Source organism: Phascolarctos cinereus, unplaced genomic scaffold (genome assembly GCF_003287225.1).
Source record: "Phascolarctos cinereus isolate Bilbo 61053 unplaced genomic scaffold, phaCin_HiC Scaffold_2;HRSCAF=192, whole genome shotgun sequence".
In the NCBI taxonomy this organism is placed as follows: Eukaryota; Metazoa; Chordata; class Mammalia; order Diprotodontia; family Phascolarctidae; genus Phascolarctos; species Phascolarctos cinereus.
The window spans coordinates 135,241,760-135,261,623 of NW_027555625.1; the positions used below are offsets into that span (position 1 = coordinate 135,241,760).

At 40.4% G+C, this 19,864-nt stretch overlaps 1 protein-coding gene and 1 long non-coding RNA gene across 3 annotated transcripts in view; one reads left to right on the forward strand and one right to left on the reverse strand.

Moving 5' to 3' along the window:
* Window positions 1-19,864, forward strand: part of IKBKB (inhibitor of nuclear factor kappa B kinase subunit beta) — a 75,683-nt gene that overhangs the window by 36,048 nt on the left and 19,771 nt on the right. For both annotated transcript variants that reach the window (XM_020969581.2, XM_020969582.2), the window contains exons 7-17: window positions 837-961; window positions 3,613-3,720; window positions 8,502-8,631; window positions 10,091-10,285; window positions 11,636-11,750; window positions 14,066-14,189; window positions 15,148-15,299; window positions 15,434-15,495; window positions 17,535-17,644; window positions 19,547-19,596; window positions 19,708-19,807. In XM_020969581.2, the coding sequence (XP_020825240.1) occupies window positions 837-961; window positions 3,613-3,720; window positions 8,502-8,631; window positions 10,091-10,285; window positions 11,636-11,750; window positions 14,066-14,189; window positions 15,148-15,299; window positions 15,434-15,495; window positions 17,535-17,644; window positions 19,547-19,596; window positions 19,708-19,807 (1,271 nt within the window). The remainder of the gene's footprint in view (window positions 1-836; window positions 962-3,612; window positions 3,721-8,501; window positions 8,632-10,090; window positions 10,286-11,635; window positions 11,751-14,065; window positions 14,190-15,147; window positions 15,300-15,433; window positions 15,496-17,534; window positions 17,645-19,546; window positions 19,597-19,707; window positions 19,808-19,864) is intronic.
* LOC144455807 (uncharacterized) lies at window positions 8,319-15,149 on the reverse strand. The gene is made up of 4 exons (XR_013484598.1): window positions 14,808-15,149; window positions 10,950-11,105; window positions 10,071-10,701; window positions 8,319-8,625 (listed from the first exon to the last, which is right to left on the reverse strand). It is a non-coding gene; the product is annotated as an uncharacterized LOC144455807 (long non-coding RNA).

Consider the following 19,864-nt stretch of genomic DNA (forward strand, 5'->3'; position numbering starts at 1 on the left):
TTTTGGGCAATTGGGGTTAAGTGACTTGCCCAGGATCGTACAGCTAGTAAGTGTCGTGTCAGATGTTTAGTCTGAGGTCACATTTGAACTCAGGTCCTCCTGACTTCAGGGCCCGTGCTCTATCCACTGTGCCACCTAGCTGCCTCTCTCTGGGAAACATTTAAAGGTGCTGCCTCCCACCCCTCCCAACAATCCCCTCAGCCCCTCTACGTTGTTGCTTAAACCCCAAAAGGTACAGTATGTCATGGAGATCAAACTTTTCTGGCATTTAAAAATATATGCATTTCTCAGAAGTCATATTTTTAAAATATCCCCCACCCCATTTAAAAAAGCTTTTCCCTATATAGGGATGTTCCCTTACACAATAACATTCCTGGTATCTTCCTTATCTAACCCGTTTCCCAGGTATGGCAAGCACTCAGCCAACCTTTGTTGATAATGGTGATGACAGTGATGCTGGCTTCATGGGAAAACTTATCAGGCATACTGTATACCTCCCCTTCTCTGCTGTCCCATTCCTCCCCATCCCCCCAAAGCAGAGTAAGGATCAAAACAAAGTCCTGGAGTCCTTCTCCCTGGTCCTTCCCTCTGGTTTAATGATTTGAACCAGGGGAACAAGATGGAACCCCTGGAATTGGAGCCTAGGAAGTAAATAAGGAAGTTCTTTCCTTTACCTTCTTATGCACAGATCAGGCGTGGCATGGCTCCACCTAATATCCACCGAGGCACATTGGAGGAGAATGAAAGTAGGGGTAGTTTGAATGTCTTGCCTTTTCCCATGGGGCTTGGAGGACAAAAGAACTTCTCAAGTCAAACTCAATAATGTCTCTTCACAGGCTCCGGAGCTATTAGAACAACAGAAGTACACAGTCACAGTGGACTACTGGAGCTTTGGGACCCTGGCCTTTGAGTGCATCACGGGGTTTAGGCCATTCCTTCCCAACTGGCAGCCAGTGCAGTGGTGAGTGGGTGTTTGCGGATGACCAATGGACGTGGGCACTGCTTTTTCCTCTATCCACTATCTCCACTCAATCAGCATATACATAATTGACCTTAAGCCTAGGGCTTTACCAATTTTCTAAAAGCTCTCTGACGTTATTTTTTCAGTTGTCCCAGTAGTAAGCCTGCTATATGTCTTTTTATTTTGATAATTTCTCACTATCAATTTTATTTTGAATACAGAGGTTACATGGTATTGTTAGAAGGAGCCTTGGGGTCAAGTCCTGGCCCATCCTGTCTCTAGCTGTGGTCAGTCTACTTAACCTAGGTCTGATTCCTCATTTGAAAAATTTTGACTTTTAAAACAATACTTTTACTACCTGCTTCATGGGGTTGTTATGATATAAGTACCTTTTAAACCTTAAAAAACCATATAAATGTGAAGTATTGTTAATTATAGTGTTAATAATAATAGCTGATATTTTACATAGTGCTTTGAAGGTTTGGAAAGTATTTTACATATATTATCTTATTTGAGCCTCATGAACATTGTATGAGGCAAGAGATACAGATATCTATTGCCATTTTACAGATAAAGAAATGGAGTCTCAGGGAAGTGACTTGTCCATGTTAGGGGTAAGTATTAGAGGTAGCATCTGAACCCAGGTCTCTTCTGAAGCCAGGACTTCCTATGTTCTTTCTAGTACATCACATTGCTTTTCATTAGCACCACTAAATTACAGAAGAATGTCTGTCTTCCAGTTTCGATGAACAATTCCAAAGCCTGTCATTGGTTTATATACATTATTGGTCCAGGTGTAGACTCTATTTCTTCCCAAAATCTAACTTGTACAAAATCTGAGTTAAGAGAATGATGATATAGGTCACCAAGATAAAGAGTGATGATAAAATTTAATTAAAAAAAATCTTCAGTGGAATTGAATGGGATATGAAAGAAATTTGCACAGTAAATGTTTTACCTTATTAAGGTAATTTGCAGAACTGTTGTTGAGTGAATACCTCCCTATATTTTTTTCTTTTCAAAAGATCTCATTTTAGGGGTGTGGCCTATATTTTAGAACAATTACTGCTAAATTTATACCAGTATATACCTCTAAAAAGATAAAGGTGAATATGGTTCTTAAAGATATCTGAACTTTTCTATTTCTAAATGCTTCAGAAAATTCTTAGCCCGGATATAACTGGGACATTCTTTGAAATTGTCCATCAGTACTTCAAGATTTTGTATTGAATAAAATGATAATACTTGCTAGCATTTAATAGCACTTTAAGGTTTGCAAAGCACTTTATAAACATTATCTTATCTGATCCTCACAACAACTCTCAGAGGTATGTGCTCATTATCCCTGTTCTGCTGATGAGGAAACAGATGAGAGCGGTTCAGTGAGTGACTTGCCCAAGGTCACACAGCTAGTTAGTGTGTGAGGGAGGTTTTGAATTCAAGTTATCCTGATCCCAAGTCCAACTCTTTATCCACTGAGCCCCCTACCTGCATCAGAATGAAATCTGGGTAGGAGAGAAGTTCAGAAAAGCCAGGAGAGGGTGTGCTGGACCGCGCTTATACCAGCTCATGAGAGCCTATTATTAAATCTTCACTGTGATCATTTACCCTTGGAAATCAGCAAACACTACAAAACAGGGCTTGATTTTTGCTTTGTTGATTGTCTAGACTGAGAAAATTTTAATAATACAGATTAAATTTAAAAGTGTGTCATGCATACTTTTTTTTCTGGCGGGCCAGTTGTTAAACATTTACTAGCATCTTCCTGGGTAAAACCACCCTGAAGAACCAACAACATGATTGAATAAAGAACTAGATGTTCTAAGATATAACGCTGCAAAAAACTTTTTCTGTGAATAGTGCTTCCAGGTGGTAGGTCATTCTTTTTTTTTTTTTTTGCTAGGCAATGGGGTTAAGTGACTTGCCCGGGGTCACACAGCTAGGAAGTATTATGTGTCTGAGGCCAGATTTGAACTCAGTTCCTCCTGACTCCAGGGCCAGTGCTCTATCTACTGCGCCACCTCGGTGCCCTGGTATATCATTCTTGTACTACTAAAGGTACCATCTTTCCATGATAAAAGAAATTGACCATGATTCTTATAGAAGACAAATCAGTCTGAAAATGTGGGCTTTTTTTCTTGGATACTTTTAAAGATGCCCACTTCCAGAAGTATGAGACCTCCTGCCATGGACCAGAGGACCAACCTCTCCATGCTTCATGAGTTGCCGTGGCCATTAACCTTGGTGACCATCCTTCTGGAGAAATGAGCCTCTCTGAACTTAGCTGGTTAGGCTTCAGGGGACAAACACACTTTCTGTTTCTGGACCAATCTTCAAAGCTCTCTGTAGTCTTAAGAAGGCCCACTAGGGTTGTGTTCCACTGGCATAACTTTAAAGAACCCAGGGTCACCCCCAGCAAATGGTTGAGTGCTGTAATGAAAATGTATTTCCTATAGAGCTTTTAAGTAAAATATCTAAAAGGTGGTTGGCTATCCCCTGAGAAGGTTAAAGGTATCAACAGGAAAGGCTAATTGCTTAGCATAGAAACTGGCACATAGTAGGTGCTTCATAAGTGTTGGTTGATTGATTGATTGATTGATTGTACTGAGAATCATTGGATAGCCAGTCACTCTGTGAAATCTTCTTTTTAGGCATTCAAAAGTCCGACAGAAGAGTGAACTAGATATCGTTGTTAGTGAAGACTTGGCTGGAGGAGTGAAGTTCTCAAGCAGTTTACCCTACCCTAATAACCTTAACAGGTGAGATATAATACCATAGGCCATGTTTAGATCAACCATTGACCAATACTATAGCACATCTCTCAGTTACTGAGCATTCCAAATGAGCATCTGGATGGCCATCTTGTAATGGTCCAGAGAATACGTTCCTTGGGGGCAAGGATTATTTTATTTTTTGTATTTATATCTAGTGCCTTCTATAGTGTCTGGTTCCTAGATGCTTAATATATGCTTGTCGAGTGATTAATTGATGGAATAAGTTATATTCTTTTTCCACTGGGTACTTAAGCAGTCAATCTCAAGCTGAGTGTGTATGTCACAGAAAACTCCCATTCATTCTGAAAAATACTGACTTAACACTTACTATGTTCTTTGCCCTGTCCTGGGTGAGTAAGGGAGCAAAGGAATTATTAGATATATGGTTCCTGCCATTATGGAGTTTAAAATCTAATTGAGGAATTATCGGTCAAAGAATATGAACAGTTTTCAAAATAAAAATTTCAAACTGTAAATGACCACATGAAAATTATGTTCTAAATCAGAGCTTCTTGAACTTTTTTCACTCATGTTCCTCTAATTCACTAATAGCAAGAAAAATGCAAATAAAAATAACTCTAGGGTTTCACCTCATACTATGCAGATGATGAAGTCTATAAAAGATGGACTTGTCAGTGTTGGAGGGGCCATGGGAAGGCGGGCACATGGATGCCCTGTTCATGTAACTAGGAAGTGGTCCAGTCATCTTGGAAAACAATTTGGAATTGTATGAAAAAAGTCCATACCCTTAGACTCCGTGATCCCACTACTAGATATATACCCCAAGGAAGTCAAACACAGAAAACAAAGGTCCAGTATATACCAAAGTATTCATAGCAGGACTCTTTGTGGTATTAAAGAACTGGAAACAAAGTGGATATCTATTGATTGGGGAATGACTGAAAAAATGATGGTATTATGACAATAATGGAATAATACTGTGCAGTAAGAAATGATAAATATATCAGGAATTCAGAGAAACAAGGGAAGATTTGTATGAAATAATTCAAAATGAAATAAGCAAGAACCACCAAAATGACTAATATACATATATATAAATGAACAAGATCACTAAAAGAAAATTGAACTCTCGGTAACTGAAAAGCCATTGAAAAGTCTGAAGATCATATAATAGAACATATCTCCTACCACCTCACAGTGGAGAGGTGGGGAACTGCTGGGACAGACTATGCATACATTAGCAGATATGTTCACCATATTATGTTTTTGTTTAATTGTTTCTCTTTGTTGTCAGGGAAATTTCAATCTGGAAAGGGTTGGAAATGACTGTGATGTTAGATAAAGGACATCAATAAAATGTATTTTTAAGATACCTGATTGAGAGAAAGCACAGGAAATGATTAATAACAATAGAAGAGTTAAATAACATAGGAGATGTCAATAGACAGTGATTGATAAATGAATAACTTAGGATGTAAATGTGATGAGATCAGCAGTGGAGAGCTCATTATGGGCTGGAGGTATCCGGGAAAGCATTTTTAAAAATTTTTTTACATCTTTCCTTTATATATCACCTGAGTTTCCTAATATGTCCCCTTCCATTGTGAGAGCCATTCTACTGTGACAAAGAATTTTTTTTCAATGAGAGAGAGAGAGAACAGTTTAACCAATTTAATTGGTTTAACCAATTTAATTAACCAATAAATAGGATCATAGATTTTGAGCTGAAAACATTCATAGGGACTATCTACTCCAAACTTCTCATTTTACAGATGAGGAAAGCTAAGGCTCAGGGAGGTTATTTGCCCATACCACAGTCACAGAGCTAGTAAGCATCCAGAGCAGGCTTTGAAGAGATCATGTACTGCTGACTCCAGATCCAGCCCTCTGTCCCCAAGACCACCATCTTGCCTCACCAACCAAGCCAGAACATATATACATTATTCTACACCTGTAATCACCCACCTCTGCAAAGAAGAGAAGGAAACATATGTTTTATTTCTTTTTTGAGACCATGCTTAGTCATTATAAGTCCACAGTGTTCAGTTTTCCTTCTCTTTTCCATTTTTGTCGTCTTTGTGTATGTTGTTTTATCGCCTCAACTTATTTCCCTTGGCACTGATTCCTAAAAGTCGTTCTTTGTTTCTCTGTATTCTTTATAGTGATTGTTTCTTATGGTGCAGTAAATTTTCCATTACTGTGGTGGGTGAAACCTCAGATAACTGAGGAAATAAAGGTTCAAGCTTTTGAATGTACCGATTTCTTAAGCAGTACATTTCTTAATCAGGACCGGGCCTCCTCAGCTTGGCACTGGACCCCAAATACAGGGGCAGACAGATTTGATGCATTAAAAGAAAACAATCAACCAGGATAAAAGATTAGGTAATCTGATTTCTAATTGGAGGAAAGATTAGGGACTTTCTGAATTGGAAGGGGGAGAGCGAACAGGTACAATTCCCTGAAATCAGAAAAAGAGTCCCACTCCCCTCCACATGTCTGTACTCAAGCAAAGGAACAGGGAAACAGTAACTGACCAGCACAGGGCCAGTTTTCAGATAAGACACATGTGTTGCTTGAGATGCATAATTGTGAGAAAACTCCTTGCATCAATCTTTGGATCTAACTGGGTTTCTGGTTGGCATAACCTAGGGTCCTTAGTTAAGGGTCTCTAAGAAGCAGGTAGAGGTGGTCCAGTTTCCCAGCCATTCAGGGCTAGATTCAAACAATTAAATAGTTTTCTCACAATTCCTATGATTGAATAAAGTTTTCTCACAAGACAGAAATTGGACTAGACCCATAATTGAATAGAAAGCTAGATCCAAGCTAGATCCAGAATTGAGTCACAAGATGAAGTCAGTTTGGTTCACATAATTCCCATAATTCTCTCAATACCTTCACGTATCATAGTTTTTTTCAACCATTTCCCAACTGATGGGCATCTCCTTTGTTTCCAAGTCTCTGCTCTAAGTATTTTAGTATATATGTAATCTTTCATTCTGTCTTTGATATATGTAACTAGCATTGGGAGCTCTACATCAAAGGGTATAGACATTTTAGTTACTTATTAGCACAGTTCCAAATTGCTTTCTGGAATGGCTAGACCAATTCATAATTCCACTAACAGTATATTTCATATGCCTGTCTTAGAAAGCATTTTCTAAAAGAAACTTATTGATACATTTAATTTTTTTAAAGTGTTATTTCATTAAATATTTCCCAATTATGTATAAAAATTTTTAACATTCATTTTTTAAAAATTTGAGTTCCAAATCTTCCTTCCTCTCAATCCTCCCCCACCCCTTGAAAAGGTAAGCAATATTATATTGATCGTACAGATACATTTCATTTTGATAGAACAGATACTTCTCAGCAAACACTGAAACAAACCCACCTATAAGGTGTACTGTGGGAAAGCATTGTGGGAGTTGAGAAGAAACTCAAGGTGAGCCTTCAGAGATGGATGGGATTTGGATAGGTAGAGACAGTCTAGTCTCTATATATATACAATAAAAAGGATATATACAATATACAATATATATATATGTATACAATATATATAATAAAAAGGATAAGCAGAATGAGAAAGGGATTGAGTCATGTGAAGAAACCAAGTACAGTATTGTGTTCGGTTCAGGGTACCACATTTTAGAAAGGACACTGGTATGGTGGAGAACATCTACATCAGGGGTTCTTAACCTGGGGTTCTCCTCCTTGAGTATCCGTGGATAGATTTCGGGGAGCCAATGAACTTGGATGGGAATAATAAACATATTTTTGTCTTCACTAACTGAAATTTAGCATGTCCTTCAATTATTTAAAAATATTGTTCTGAGAAGGGGTCCATAGCTTTCACTCTACTGCCAAAGTGGTCCATGTCACAAAAAAGATTTAAGAACCCCTAAGCTGGAGAACAGCAACCTGGATGGTCAGGGGTCTAAAATTGATATCATAAGAGTTGAAGTTGAAGGAACCGAGAATATTCAGTCTCTAGAGAATAGAATACTTCATGGGGGAGATAATAGAGTCTACAAGTATTTGAAGGGATGACTTGGGGAAAATGAATTAGACTTGATATGCTTGACTCCATTGGTGAGAATTAGAGCAATGGATGGAAGCTTCAGTGAGGCAAATTTGGGCTGGATATAAGGAAAATGTCATGTCCAAGAGAAGAATGGGTTGCCTCAGAAGGCGATGGATTTCCCTTCATTGGATCATGCAAAGTCTACATGATCACTCGATGGGCGTGCTATAAAGGAGATCGAATTTCAGGAGTGGATAGGGCCTTTCCAGCCCCAAAATTCTGTGAAGTGAGAGATAGTGTTAGAATGGTAGTACGGAATAAAAGTAAATAATTGGTGGGCATTAGAATGCCAGGATAAGTAGTTTGAATTTGCTCCTATAGGCAGTGGGAACCACTGAAGATTTTTGAGCCAGGGAGTCACTTAATAAAAGCAGTGTTTTGGGATGATTAGCCTCAGGATAGCGTGCAAGATGGAATAGAGGTGGGGAAAGATTGGAAGTTGGGAGACCTGTTAGGGAGTTATCATAACAGATATTTTGGGATAAGGGCCTAGACTATTCAGTTGGTAAGGAGCGATAACATCCTTTCTTAGATTTATCCATTAATCTGTCCAACAAGTATTTATTGAAACAGCAATTATGCATATGTTGCTACATTGCACCAATAAGTCGGAGAGGCCTGTGAGGCCTGAACCTCTTCCCCTTTTTCATGAAGGTAAGATGAGATTGGTGTCCAGGATGTGTCTTCTCCTCCTGTCTACTTCTTGTCCTTTTCTGTCTCTCAGTATTCTGGTACAGCGACTAGAAAAGTGGCTGCAGTTAATGTTAATGTGGCAGCCCCGACAGAGGGGCACAGACCCCACTTATGGCCCGAATGGCTGCTTCAAAGCGCTGGATGACATCTTGAACCTAAAGGTGAGTGTAAAAGCTCAGTTACCTCGAAGCGAAAAATGTCTGCTTCCTCTGCAATCAGGAGATGAAGTTATATGATGTTACTGTGACCAAGTAATGGAAAGAAAGTATGGGAAAAAATCAGAAATCGCATAGGACTAGGTAACCAGTGAGGAAACATGTTTCCTCCATCTGTCTGATTTGAGTTGATAAGGCTGATGAAAGCTGAGGAGGAGGAGGAGTGTTTGGGCAACCCTAGGGCCAAAACTCAGAATGAGGTGGAATACACATAACAACATGAAATAACACCACACTCAGACTTTACTTCTGTCCACCTGATCACAAGAGGAGGGTAATCAATATGGTGAGGACACTGCACATAAATAACCTAGGGATAGGAGAAGCCTTCAATCTGGGGAAAACTAGATCCTTATCTTCAAATATCTGAAGGATTGTCACATCTAAAAAGAGGCAGAATAATAACAATTATAATACTAGTGAACATTTAAATAGGGCTTACAATGTGTCCTGGAAGGTAGGTGCTGTTATTATCCCCATTTTATAGATGAGGAAACTGAGGCAAACAGAGTGAAAGTATCTCTGAGGCTGGATTTGAACTCAGGTCTTCCTGACTCTAGGCCCAGTGTTCTATCCACTGAATTAATATTTAAATGGCATAGAGAGGCAGGTTTCGGTTCAGGGTAAAGAACTCTGTAATAATTGCTATTATTATTGTTCAGTCGTGGCCCACTCTGTGTGACCGCATGGACTTTTGTCCATGAGGTTTTCTGGGCAAAGTTATTTGAGTGGTTTACCACTTCCTTCTCTGGTGTGTCCTCATTTTACAGATGAGGAACTGAGGCAAATTTGAGCAAATGGACTGTCTTGGGAAGTCATAGGAACACAGACTTAGATCATCTAGTCTAATTTCCTTACACTGGGGGGATTAAGGGGGGAAAGGGATAATAGGGGAAATAAGCATTTATGTAGCACCTACTGTGTGCCAGGCACTGTGCTAAGTGCTTTTTACAAATATTTCATTTGAGTCTCACACCAACCCTGTGAGGTAGTTGTTATTATTCCCATTTTATAGATGAGGGAAAGCAAATTGAGTCAAAGTGACTTGCCCAGAGTCACACAGCTAGTAAATGTCTGACATCAGATTGAATCTGGGTCCTTTGACTTCAAATTTAGGACTTGTTCTTCTATACCAGACTGTCTCCTCTTACTGGAAGAAGTCATCAAATGGGTATGTTGTCAGGAAGGTCTCAGGTGAGGAGTTGAGTTAGATGACCTCTGAGATCCTTCCAAACTCCAAAATTCTACATTCTTAAGGCGAATCATTGTTTTAGCAACTCGTGAAAGGCAGGTGAAAATTTGAGTACTGAGGAAGGGTCTGACTTGATAAATCAGCAGTGTTGGAAAACAGAGGATGACTTTGTCCTGTGGCTCTTTTCCCTCACCTGTTGACTGCTTCTTGTAGCTGGTTCACATCTTGAATATGGTAACTGGCACCGTGCACACCTATCCCATCATGGAGAAGGAAAGTTTGCAGAGCTTGAAGGTTAGGATACAGGCTGACACGGGCATCCCAGAGGAGGACCAGGAACTGTTGCAGGAGGCTGGCCTGGCTTTGTTCTCTGACAAACCAGCCACGCAGTGTATTGTGGATGGCAAGGTAAGCATACCCCGGGGGCTTTAAAAAACAGCACTTCTCATCATTATCATCATCATCATCATTAGGACTATTTTTACCAGGGGATCTAGAGACGCCTTCACATTTGTCACCAATTTGGCAGGCACCCCACTGAATTTGTGCTATTTATACCTCTCCTCTTCTGTTTTGGGATAAGATACCTTGCGTATCAGGATTTCCTTGAGACACAAGTACTTTGTTTTGATTTCCAACTCTCGAGTCCTATCACCTTTCAGCCATGCTCTTCCGGCAATTATTCTTACCAACTTGGCTTTATTCTTCTAAAGTAATTGGTCAACTAAAAATGTCTTGTTAAGCACTTATTATGTGTTCTGTACTGTTATATTGTAAATAAAAACATCTAAGATAAGAGCCCTACCCACAAAGACCACAGTGACCTGGGGAAACAAAATAAATACATATTAAGTAGTGATTTTTAAAAAAATTTTTTTTAACATTTTAAAAAATTTTGAATTCCAAATTCTCTCCCTCCCTCTAGCCTTTCCCCCACTCACTGAGAAGGCAAGCAATGTGATAGAGTTATACACGTGAAGTCATGCAGAATATATTTCCATATAAACCATGTTGCCAAAAAAAAAAAGCAAGAAAAATAAAGTGAAAAACGTATACTTCAATCTGTACTCACAGTTTGTCATTTCTCTCTCTAGAGGTGTATAGCATTATTCATCATGGGTCCTTCAGAACTGTCTTGGATCATTGTATTGCTCAGAGTAGCCAAGTCCAAGTTGATCAATATTGCTGTTAATGTATACAGTGATCTCCTGGTTCTGTTCACTTCACTCTGCATTTAAGCAGTGATTAAACACAAATGTGTATAAATTAAGTGCTAAACCCTAAAGATAATTAGAGATTGAGATAGTAGTAGTAATAACAGTTTACTCTTGTGGGTCACTTTAAGACTTGTAAAATACATCAATCTTGGGAGACAGGTGGTACAATTTTTTTTTGAGAGATGAAGTTACTTGTCCAAGGTCTCATAGCTGATTATGGGTATAGTCAGGACTCAAGCCCAAATCTTCTTACTCCTAGATTTTCCATGGGACCTCTATAATAGAATTTAAATAAGGCATATGGTATAGACAATAAAAACAGAAAGGTCTGGAGCAGAGCTGAATCGTTGTAGAGTTATCAAGAAAAGGCTTCATGAAAGATAAATGGATACTATATATTGGATAAAGATTATAGTGTTCAGAGGTGTCCAAAGGCCACATAGGTGGTCATTAGAAAACTCACTGCCATGTAAGCCTTATTACATGAAGGTAAGGGGTATTTCATTCAAGAATATCTCATCTTGTTCTTTTCCTTTTGCAGCTAAATGATGACCGAATATTGGACATGGATCTCATTTTTCTCTTTGACAACAGAAAAATCACCTATGAGACTCAGATCTCTCCGAGGCCCCCACCAGAAAGTGTCAGCTGTATCCGTAAGAACAATTTCTTGATCTAAATCATTAGTTGTTTTCATTAAGGCAGAATCTGTGAGATGAGTTTGTAGTGATGAGGGTAGGGCCTTAAAACAGGACAATTAGTTTCTGTTATACTCAGGGCCAGCCACTAGCTCTTGGGATGGGAAAAGGGTGGTCTATAAGTAAAACAGTAAGGAGATTGCCATCTCAGAAAAAGGACTTGAAAGAAGCTGCTGAATTAATACTCATAGGGTTCTTCCAAAGGCATGTGGTGACCTGGTCAGAGCATTTTGTCTGGGCTCCTGGCAATGGAGAGGTCTCTGAACAAGCCATTGCTACCATAAGAGAATGCACAGGCTTTGTTTGAAATAAATTATCATCTACAGCACCTTTGGGGTGCTTTACTGTGTGAGGAAACCCCTCTGTTGCTCTAGACCCAGATCACCATCTCATAATAGGCTCATAAGTGGTTACCTCTGACCACTTTGGTTTTGACCTTTCAGTGTTGAGGTTTTATAATCAGGGCTTAAACCACAGATCCCCTTAACTCCATGCATGCTCCCTCCCTCCTGGATGGTTCATCAGCATCCTGACCTTCCTCCCCAGAGGTATGGGATCCATCACAAATACCCAGAGAGCTTTAAAGTATACAAATACTCTCAATCCCCACCTCCTCCTGTTTTTAGATACTTGAAGACTCATTTAATCATCTCCTATAAGCAGGCAAACACTATATATTTGTAGGGCCTGTAGTTTCAGATAAGCTTAAAAATTTGTCTCTGATACAGAGACAAAAAAAAAATCACTAAACCATCCCTGCCCTCAGGTAGCTTAAATTCCATCTTGTGTCAGTCAACAAGTATATATTACGCTAAGCACTGGGGATTCAAAGAAAGGCAAACACAGTCCCTCCCCTTGAGGAGCTCGATGTCAAATTGGGAAGACAATACGAAAATAACTATTATCCCTTCCACATCTTAAGAGTTAGGGGGGAGCCCTGTGATCTGGGAAATCTGTGTAAATTTTTTTGGCTCTCCATTTGTACTACAGAAGAAGTCTGATTCTTTTTTTGTCTTTTATGAGGCATTTACAGTATCTTATTGTCATCTGTGACTTCAGCAAAACTCCTCCAAAATTCCCATTGAATTTCTTATGCTGACCCATGACATGTTGAAACCATGATGGGCAAAGTAGCCATGTGGAAGGGATAATTGTAGATGTATTCAAGATAGATAAAGAGGAGGTAGAAGATACTCTGAGAGGATAGGAAAGGCAGTGGCAGCTGGAGCAGGGAGAGGAGGGACGAAGGAACCAGGAAAGGTCTTCTGAAGAAGGTGGAACTGATCTGATTCTTGGGGGAAGTCAGGGAAGAGAGAGCATTCTCTTCATAAGGCATAAGGCACAGCCGGTGCAAAAGCATGGCACTGGTAGATGGATTATCATATTCAAAGAACTGCAAATAGTTAATGTATCAAGTTAGTGAAATGTATGGAAAAGAATAAAGTGTAAGGAGATTGGAAGGGTAGGAGGGGCCAGGTTGTGAAGAGTTTTAAATGCCTAACGGGGGGATTCTATATAATAGCTACCATTTATATAATTATTTATATTTATATAGTTATCATTAAGGTTTTATATTTATATAGTTATCATTAAGGTTTGCAAATCACTTCACATGTGTTATCTTATTTAAATCTTAACAACTCTGTGAGATAGGTGCTATCATTATCCCATTTTACAGATGGGGAAACTGAGACTGGGAGTAGGTAAGTGTTTATATAGTTAAGTAAGTGTCTGAGGCAGGATTTGAACCTGGGTCTTCTCATCTCCAGGTTCAACACTCTATCTGCCATGCTACCTCACTGCTTCTGTATTGATCCTTTTGGTAACAAGGAAGAACACTGTTTCCAATTACAGCCTGAACCATATGCCCTCTTTTCCATGCATGCTCCTTCTCTTAATCTTTTAATTGCCCCTAATCATTGGCATTCTGCTCCCCCTGCTCCCTAGGGGTCTGGATAGACCCACCATAAATACCTGTAGAGCTCAAATAGACATACTCCAAATTCCTTTTTTTTTTTAAAAATAAAGACATATATGATGCAAAGACGTATATGACACCATCTCTACCTTCAAGGAGTGTGCAGTCTCATTGAGAAAATGAGGACCAAACAGTTGGCCGGCTAAATGACAGCACCAAAGCTGAACAGCAGTTACCCCCAAAACATCAAAAAGCATTTGATTCCTTGCCTCATGTGTGGTATAGAGAGCCAATGGGGACCGTGAGTCCAGTGGAGGGTTTGCTATTAGACCGCTGTTTGTGTCTCTGTTTCCAGTTCAAGAGCCCAAGAGGAATCTCCCTTTTTTCCAGCTGAGGAAAGTGTGGGGTCAGGTGTGGCACACAATCCGGACCCTGAAGGAAGACTGTAGCCAGCTGCAGCAAGGCCAGAGAGCAGCTATGTGAGCCCCTCCCCTCCCCTCCTCTCTTCCCACATTTAGGAGATCCTGGTGCCCCCTACCAGAGGACAGAAGGGAGCCAGGAGAGGGACAGTGGTTTGGATAGATGGAGAAAGGGTGGTATCAGGGTCAGAGTGAGGAAGCTTCCTGCGGAATGGATGAGGAGAGGGTGGTCAGCATACAGAAGAGGGTACAACAACAGTCAGGGCGGAATGTGGAGTGTGAGAAGGACCCAAGGGATCATTAGGACTTGGGGGGATGCTGCTGATAACTGACATTTCTCTGACAAAAGACTTCCCACATCCACCCTGTGGGGTAGAGAGCTCAGTAGGTGAACTGACTTGACTTGGGGTGGTGCAGTTAGTGAAAGAGTCAGAACTCGAACCCAGGACTTTTGAGTCCAAAACCAGTGCTATTTAGTACACCAAATGCTATGGCTATACTGTGGTGGAGGAACCCTTCTAATCCGTTCTTTCACTGGTTATGTCCTGGGGGTAAATTTTTTTAATGAATTGTTATCTTTTGTTTCTATGCTTCATTTCCAAATAAATCCCGCTCTGACCCCTAGAGATCCATCCCTTGTAACAAGGAATAAAAAAAGAAAGAGTTTATAACACTAACCTGCACATCAATCAGGTCTGACAATATATGCAGCGTCTACACCCATAGCCCCCTACCTGTACCAAGAGGAGGAGGGAGGCAGTTTTCTCTACCTCTCCATCCAATCCTTGTCTTAATGTGCCTAATTTAAATGATTAACCCTTGGGGCCGAAGACCTTGCTCCATCTCATCTGCATGCCAGGTCTGCCCCACTCATTGCTGAGGTTCAGGAAAAGGAAATTTCCTGGTGGTTCTTGGTAAGAAATGATGATCCAAACACCTGGAATGATGGGCTTGAGTTTGGTACCCCGGATGCATGGCAGGTGGAATGCTAATATTCTTTTCTTCCTGGCTGCTGCAGGATGAACCTCCTTCGAAATAATAGCAGCCTCTCCAAGATGAAGAACTTAATGGCATCCATGTCTCAGCAGCTGAAGGCTAAGCTGGATTTCTTTAAAACCAGCATCCAGATTGACCTGGAGAAATACAGCGAACAGACTGAGTTCGGGATCAGTGAGTGTCGCTCTTTGCCCTGAGCCAGTCAGAGAGATCATCCTTGCTCTTCTCTCTCTTCCTTTTTTTTTTTAACCCTCCTCATTTCTCAGCTGAAAACTGAATTTGTTGTCTCTCTCTAATTCTTTTTCCAGCGTCAGATAAACTGCTGCTGGCCTGGCGAGAGATGGAGCAGGCTGTGGAGCTCTGCGGACGGGTAGGAACACTAATTTTAGGTTTAATTGCTTACCCAGAGGGAGGAGGCTTCTCAAGGCCACTTTCCACTTTCTCATCAGATGCTTGGGCAGGCATTGTCCGGGGAATGTCAAGTTTTCATTGCCATGCCGTTTGACCTTGGCTGGGGAGTAGTGGGGAGGATGGGATACCCAGGCCGTGGGGGCCCCACTGTGGCCAGAAGTTTACACTACACTTGGCTGTCTGGGTTGGAAATAGCAGAAGTACAGGTTATGATTTCCCTTTGGGGAAGCTAATAAACAGAACTACATCTAGACATTTTACTTAATAATAATAATAATAATAATAGTTAACACCTAATAATACTGCATCTGCTGTGTGCCAGGCACAAATATTATCTCATTTGCTCCTCACAACAACCTGGTGGGGTAGGTGCTATTACTGCATCCATTCTGATATTAATAATAATAATAATAATAATAGCTAACATTTATATAGCACCTCCTATGTGCCAGACACTCTGCTTAGCACTTTACAATTATTCTCTCATTCAATCCTTACAACAACCCTGGGAGATAGGTGCTAGTATTATCAACCCCATTTTACAGTTGGAGAAACAGAAGCAGACAAAGTTTAAGTGACTTTTCTAGGGTCATACAGCTCGCAAGTGCCTGGGGTTGGATTTGAACTCAGATCTTCCTGACTCCAGGTCCAACACTCTACCCACTGTACCACCTACCTGCCCAATTCCCATGGGAGGATAAAACCAAAAAAAAAGGAAGTGAGTGGCACAAGGACCCAGTTCAGTTCATTTCAGCAGTCATTTATGTCACTAATGAAGACAGATTTTGAAAGCAAAGAGAGACTGAGCAGGAAACCATGCCACTAAAGCAATGTCTATTTCTAAAACACTTTGTACTTTATAAAATACTTTTTCAATTCAGATTGGTTGCAAGGATTGATCTTGGTTCTGGAGAATAAAGGATATAACAATGCACATCCCTTCTCTCAGGAAAAGAGGTGGAGAACTAGGGATGTGAAATGTAGTATACATTGTTGGATGTGGTTGCTTTGTCAGTCAGTTACACTTAGCTCTTTTTCATTTTTTACAAATCAGAGTTTGATGAGGGGGTGGTTTATCTCTGCAAATGACTGCTGTTTTTTTTAATAGGCATTGATTAAAAGGAAAAATTAAATCATGACCCCCAAAAATGCTCTTTCACAACAGCCCTGTGAGATACATAGTACAATTATCATCTGCTTTTGACAGATGAGGGCCCAGAGAAGCACTTTGTCCAGCATGGGGTACCTAGGACTCAAAAACTCAGGCCTCTGACTCCTCTACTCTCTCCCCTCCACCCCCTGCTTCTACCTGTGAATGAAAACTCAGGGTTGTGATTTCTTTTCCAAGCCTTTCTATTGATTTTCTATGTGACCCTGGCCAAGTAAGTTCAAACTTCTCTGCCTTAATTTCCTTATCTGCAGAATGACAATGATAGGATGTGTAGCAGGGCATGGGTGCCACTATGATGGATTCCGAGGCAGGTGAATACTGTGCCTACATATATAATTCATAGTTACAGGAGTCAGTGCCTCCTAAGAGGTCATGTTGTTGTTGAATTGTTTCAGTTGTGTCCAACTCTTCATGATCCCATCTGGGGTTTTCTTGACAAAGATACTGGTTTACCATTTTCTTCTCCAGATGAGGAAACTGAGGCAAGTAGGGTTAAGTGAATTACCTAGGGTCACACAGCTAGTAAGTGTCTGAGGTCAAATTTGAACTCATGTCTTCCTGACTCTGGGCCCAAAGCTCTATCTACTGCACCACCTAGCTGTCCTAAAAAGTCATAGTATCTTAAAATAGATTTCTGGGACCTAAAATGATTAAGAAAACTTAGGAATTATTAATGTCCTGAGACTCCATCCAGTCACTCAGTGTCATTCAGTTCAAGGCTATGATCACTTTCATTTTTTTTTTTGCTAAGTTTTGATAGTTTCAGTGCTGTACCTCAGGTTGCCCCTCGTGCTTCTATTCACCTTAGCACTCACTATTTTTATCAGGAGACAGATGTGAAACATCTGGTGGAACAGATGATGGCACTGCAGACAGATATTGTGGACCTACAGAGGAGCCCAATGAGTCGGAAACAAGGGGGAACTTTGGACGATCTGTAAGTATTAGCCTGTCAACTGTGAAGAGCAATTTTGTGCAGCCGGAGCTAGGGATGGGAGGGAGGGTCATAATAATAATAGGTAGCATTTAGATAGAGCTTTAAGGTTTATTAAGTGCTTTACAAATACTACCTCATTTAATCTGGTTCAGGCCATCATCAGGAGTGTTGTGGGCTGGCCTCCATGTTTGACATCCCTTCACTAGGCCCTGTTGCTTTACCTTAGGAAGATCATTGTAGCAGTGCTGGGGAGGTCAGGTTGGAGAAAGAAAGGAGAGACCAGTTATGAGGCCACAACAATATTTTAGGTGGGAGGCAACAAGGGTCCAAAGTAGAGTAGTGGCCCTTTGATTAGAAAAAGGTATTTGGACCCAAAAAAAAAGACAAAAAGGGATTGTGTCTTTTTATTTGTATTAGAGGAAAGAAGAGGACCAGAGAAGAGATAGGACTCTCTGCTTGGGGTAGAGGGAACGATAATAATAACCAGTGATGATGAAAAAACAGAATTACACAAGTCTTTTGTTTCTGTTTTCTCTGCTAAGGAGAATGATCTTTGGACTAGAGAGAGTAAAGCAAAAGAGGGGAGGTGATAGCCAAAATTCATTCAGGTAATAGAGAGGTGAGAAACAAAATTCATTCAGAGAATAGGAGGTGATAGCCAAAATTCATTCAAATAATAGGGAGGTGATAAACAAAATTCATTCAAATAATAGGGAGGTGACAGCCAAAATTTATTCATATAATAGGGGGGTGATAGAGAAAACTCATAGAGAGTTTAAGTTACCAGGCCCAGAGAACTACATCCTAGAGCAGTTAAGAGAATGGATACATGTGATTGTCACCATAAATGATCTCTGAGTGTTCCCAGAGAATGAGAGAAGAGCTCCAGGAATGGAGAAACACTAAGGTTGTCCTGATTTTCCAAAATAGGAAGAGAGGGGACTAAAGTAGTTTAACTTCAATTCCTGGCAAGGTTCTAGAATGTATTATTAAAGGGGTTGGTGCGTGAACATTTAGAAAGGGAAGAAGCAGTCACCATGAGGCAGCAAGACTCCATCGAGAACAGGTCATGCCAGGCTAAGCTGGCAGGGCAGGGGAGTTTTTAGCTGGATTTTAGCAAAACATATGATGAAGCCTCTCGTGCCTTTCTTATGGAAAAGATGGACACAGGTGGGTGACAGGTGGATTCAGAATTGGTTGATTGGCTAGGCCCAAAGAGTAGTCACTCATTAATAATTTGATGTCAGCCTAACAGGAGGGCTCTGGTGGAGTGCTCCAGGGATCTATGCTTGGCTGTGATGCTGTTTAACATTTTTATTAGATGGCTTACTAATCAAAAATTTTCCAGTGACACAAAGCTAAAAGAGGGATAGTTAACCCCCTGGATGACAGACTCAGGAAGGAAGGAAGCAAGCATTTCTTGAGTGCCTACTGTGTGCCAGAGACTGTGCTAACTACTTTACAAATATCTCATTTGATCCTCAAGAAGAAACTAAGTTGAAGAAACTAAGGCAGAGGCAGGTTAATGACTTGCCCAAAGTCACACAGCTAGGAAGTGTCTGAGACTGGATTTGAACTAGGTCTTCATGACTCCAGGCCCAGTGCTCTGACTTGAAAAAGATGTCGACAAGGCAGATCATTTAGCCCACAAATGAAGTTTAATAGGAATAAGTGTAAATTCTTATACTGCAATATAAAAATCTAATGTCACAAGTACAAGGTGAAGCAAGCATATTTAGACAACAGTTCAGAAAAAGATCTGAAGGTTTTAGTAGAGCTCAGTGCAAGTCAATAAAATAGGGAAGTTTGGAGGAACTTTAATCAGCAAGGATGAATTGTGTTTTTTTTTCTAATGATTTGAAATTTGGATCATGAGCAGAATTTTTTGTTCTTATATTTCAGAGAAGAACAAGCAAGAGAGCTTTATCGGCGATTACGGGAAAAACCAAGAGGTAAAAGGGGCTTTAAAGATTCATTTGGGTTCCATTCCAGCTAATAATGTGAGATCCTGGAATGTCTTGTTTGCCACATTGGAAAAATGTCTCATTCTCTCCTCTTTCTAGACCAGCGAACTGATGGTGACAGTCAGGAAATGGTACGGCTACTCCTTCAGGCCATCCAGAGTTTCGAGAAGAAAGTACGAGCCATTTATATGCAGCTCAGGTATTGATAACCTTGCGCCACTGTGAACGGGGCAGAGGGTGGGATGGCCAGGAAGCA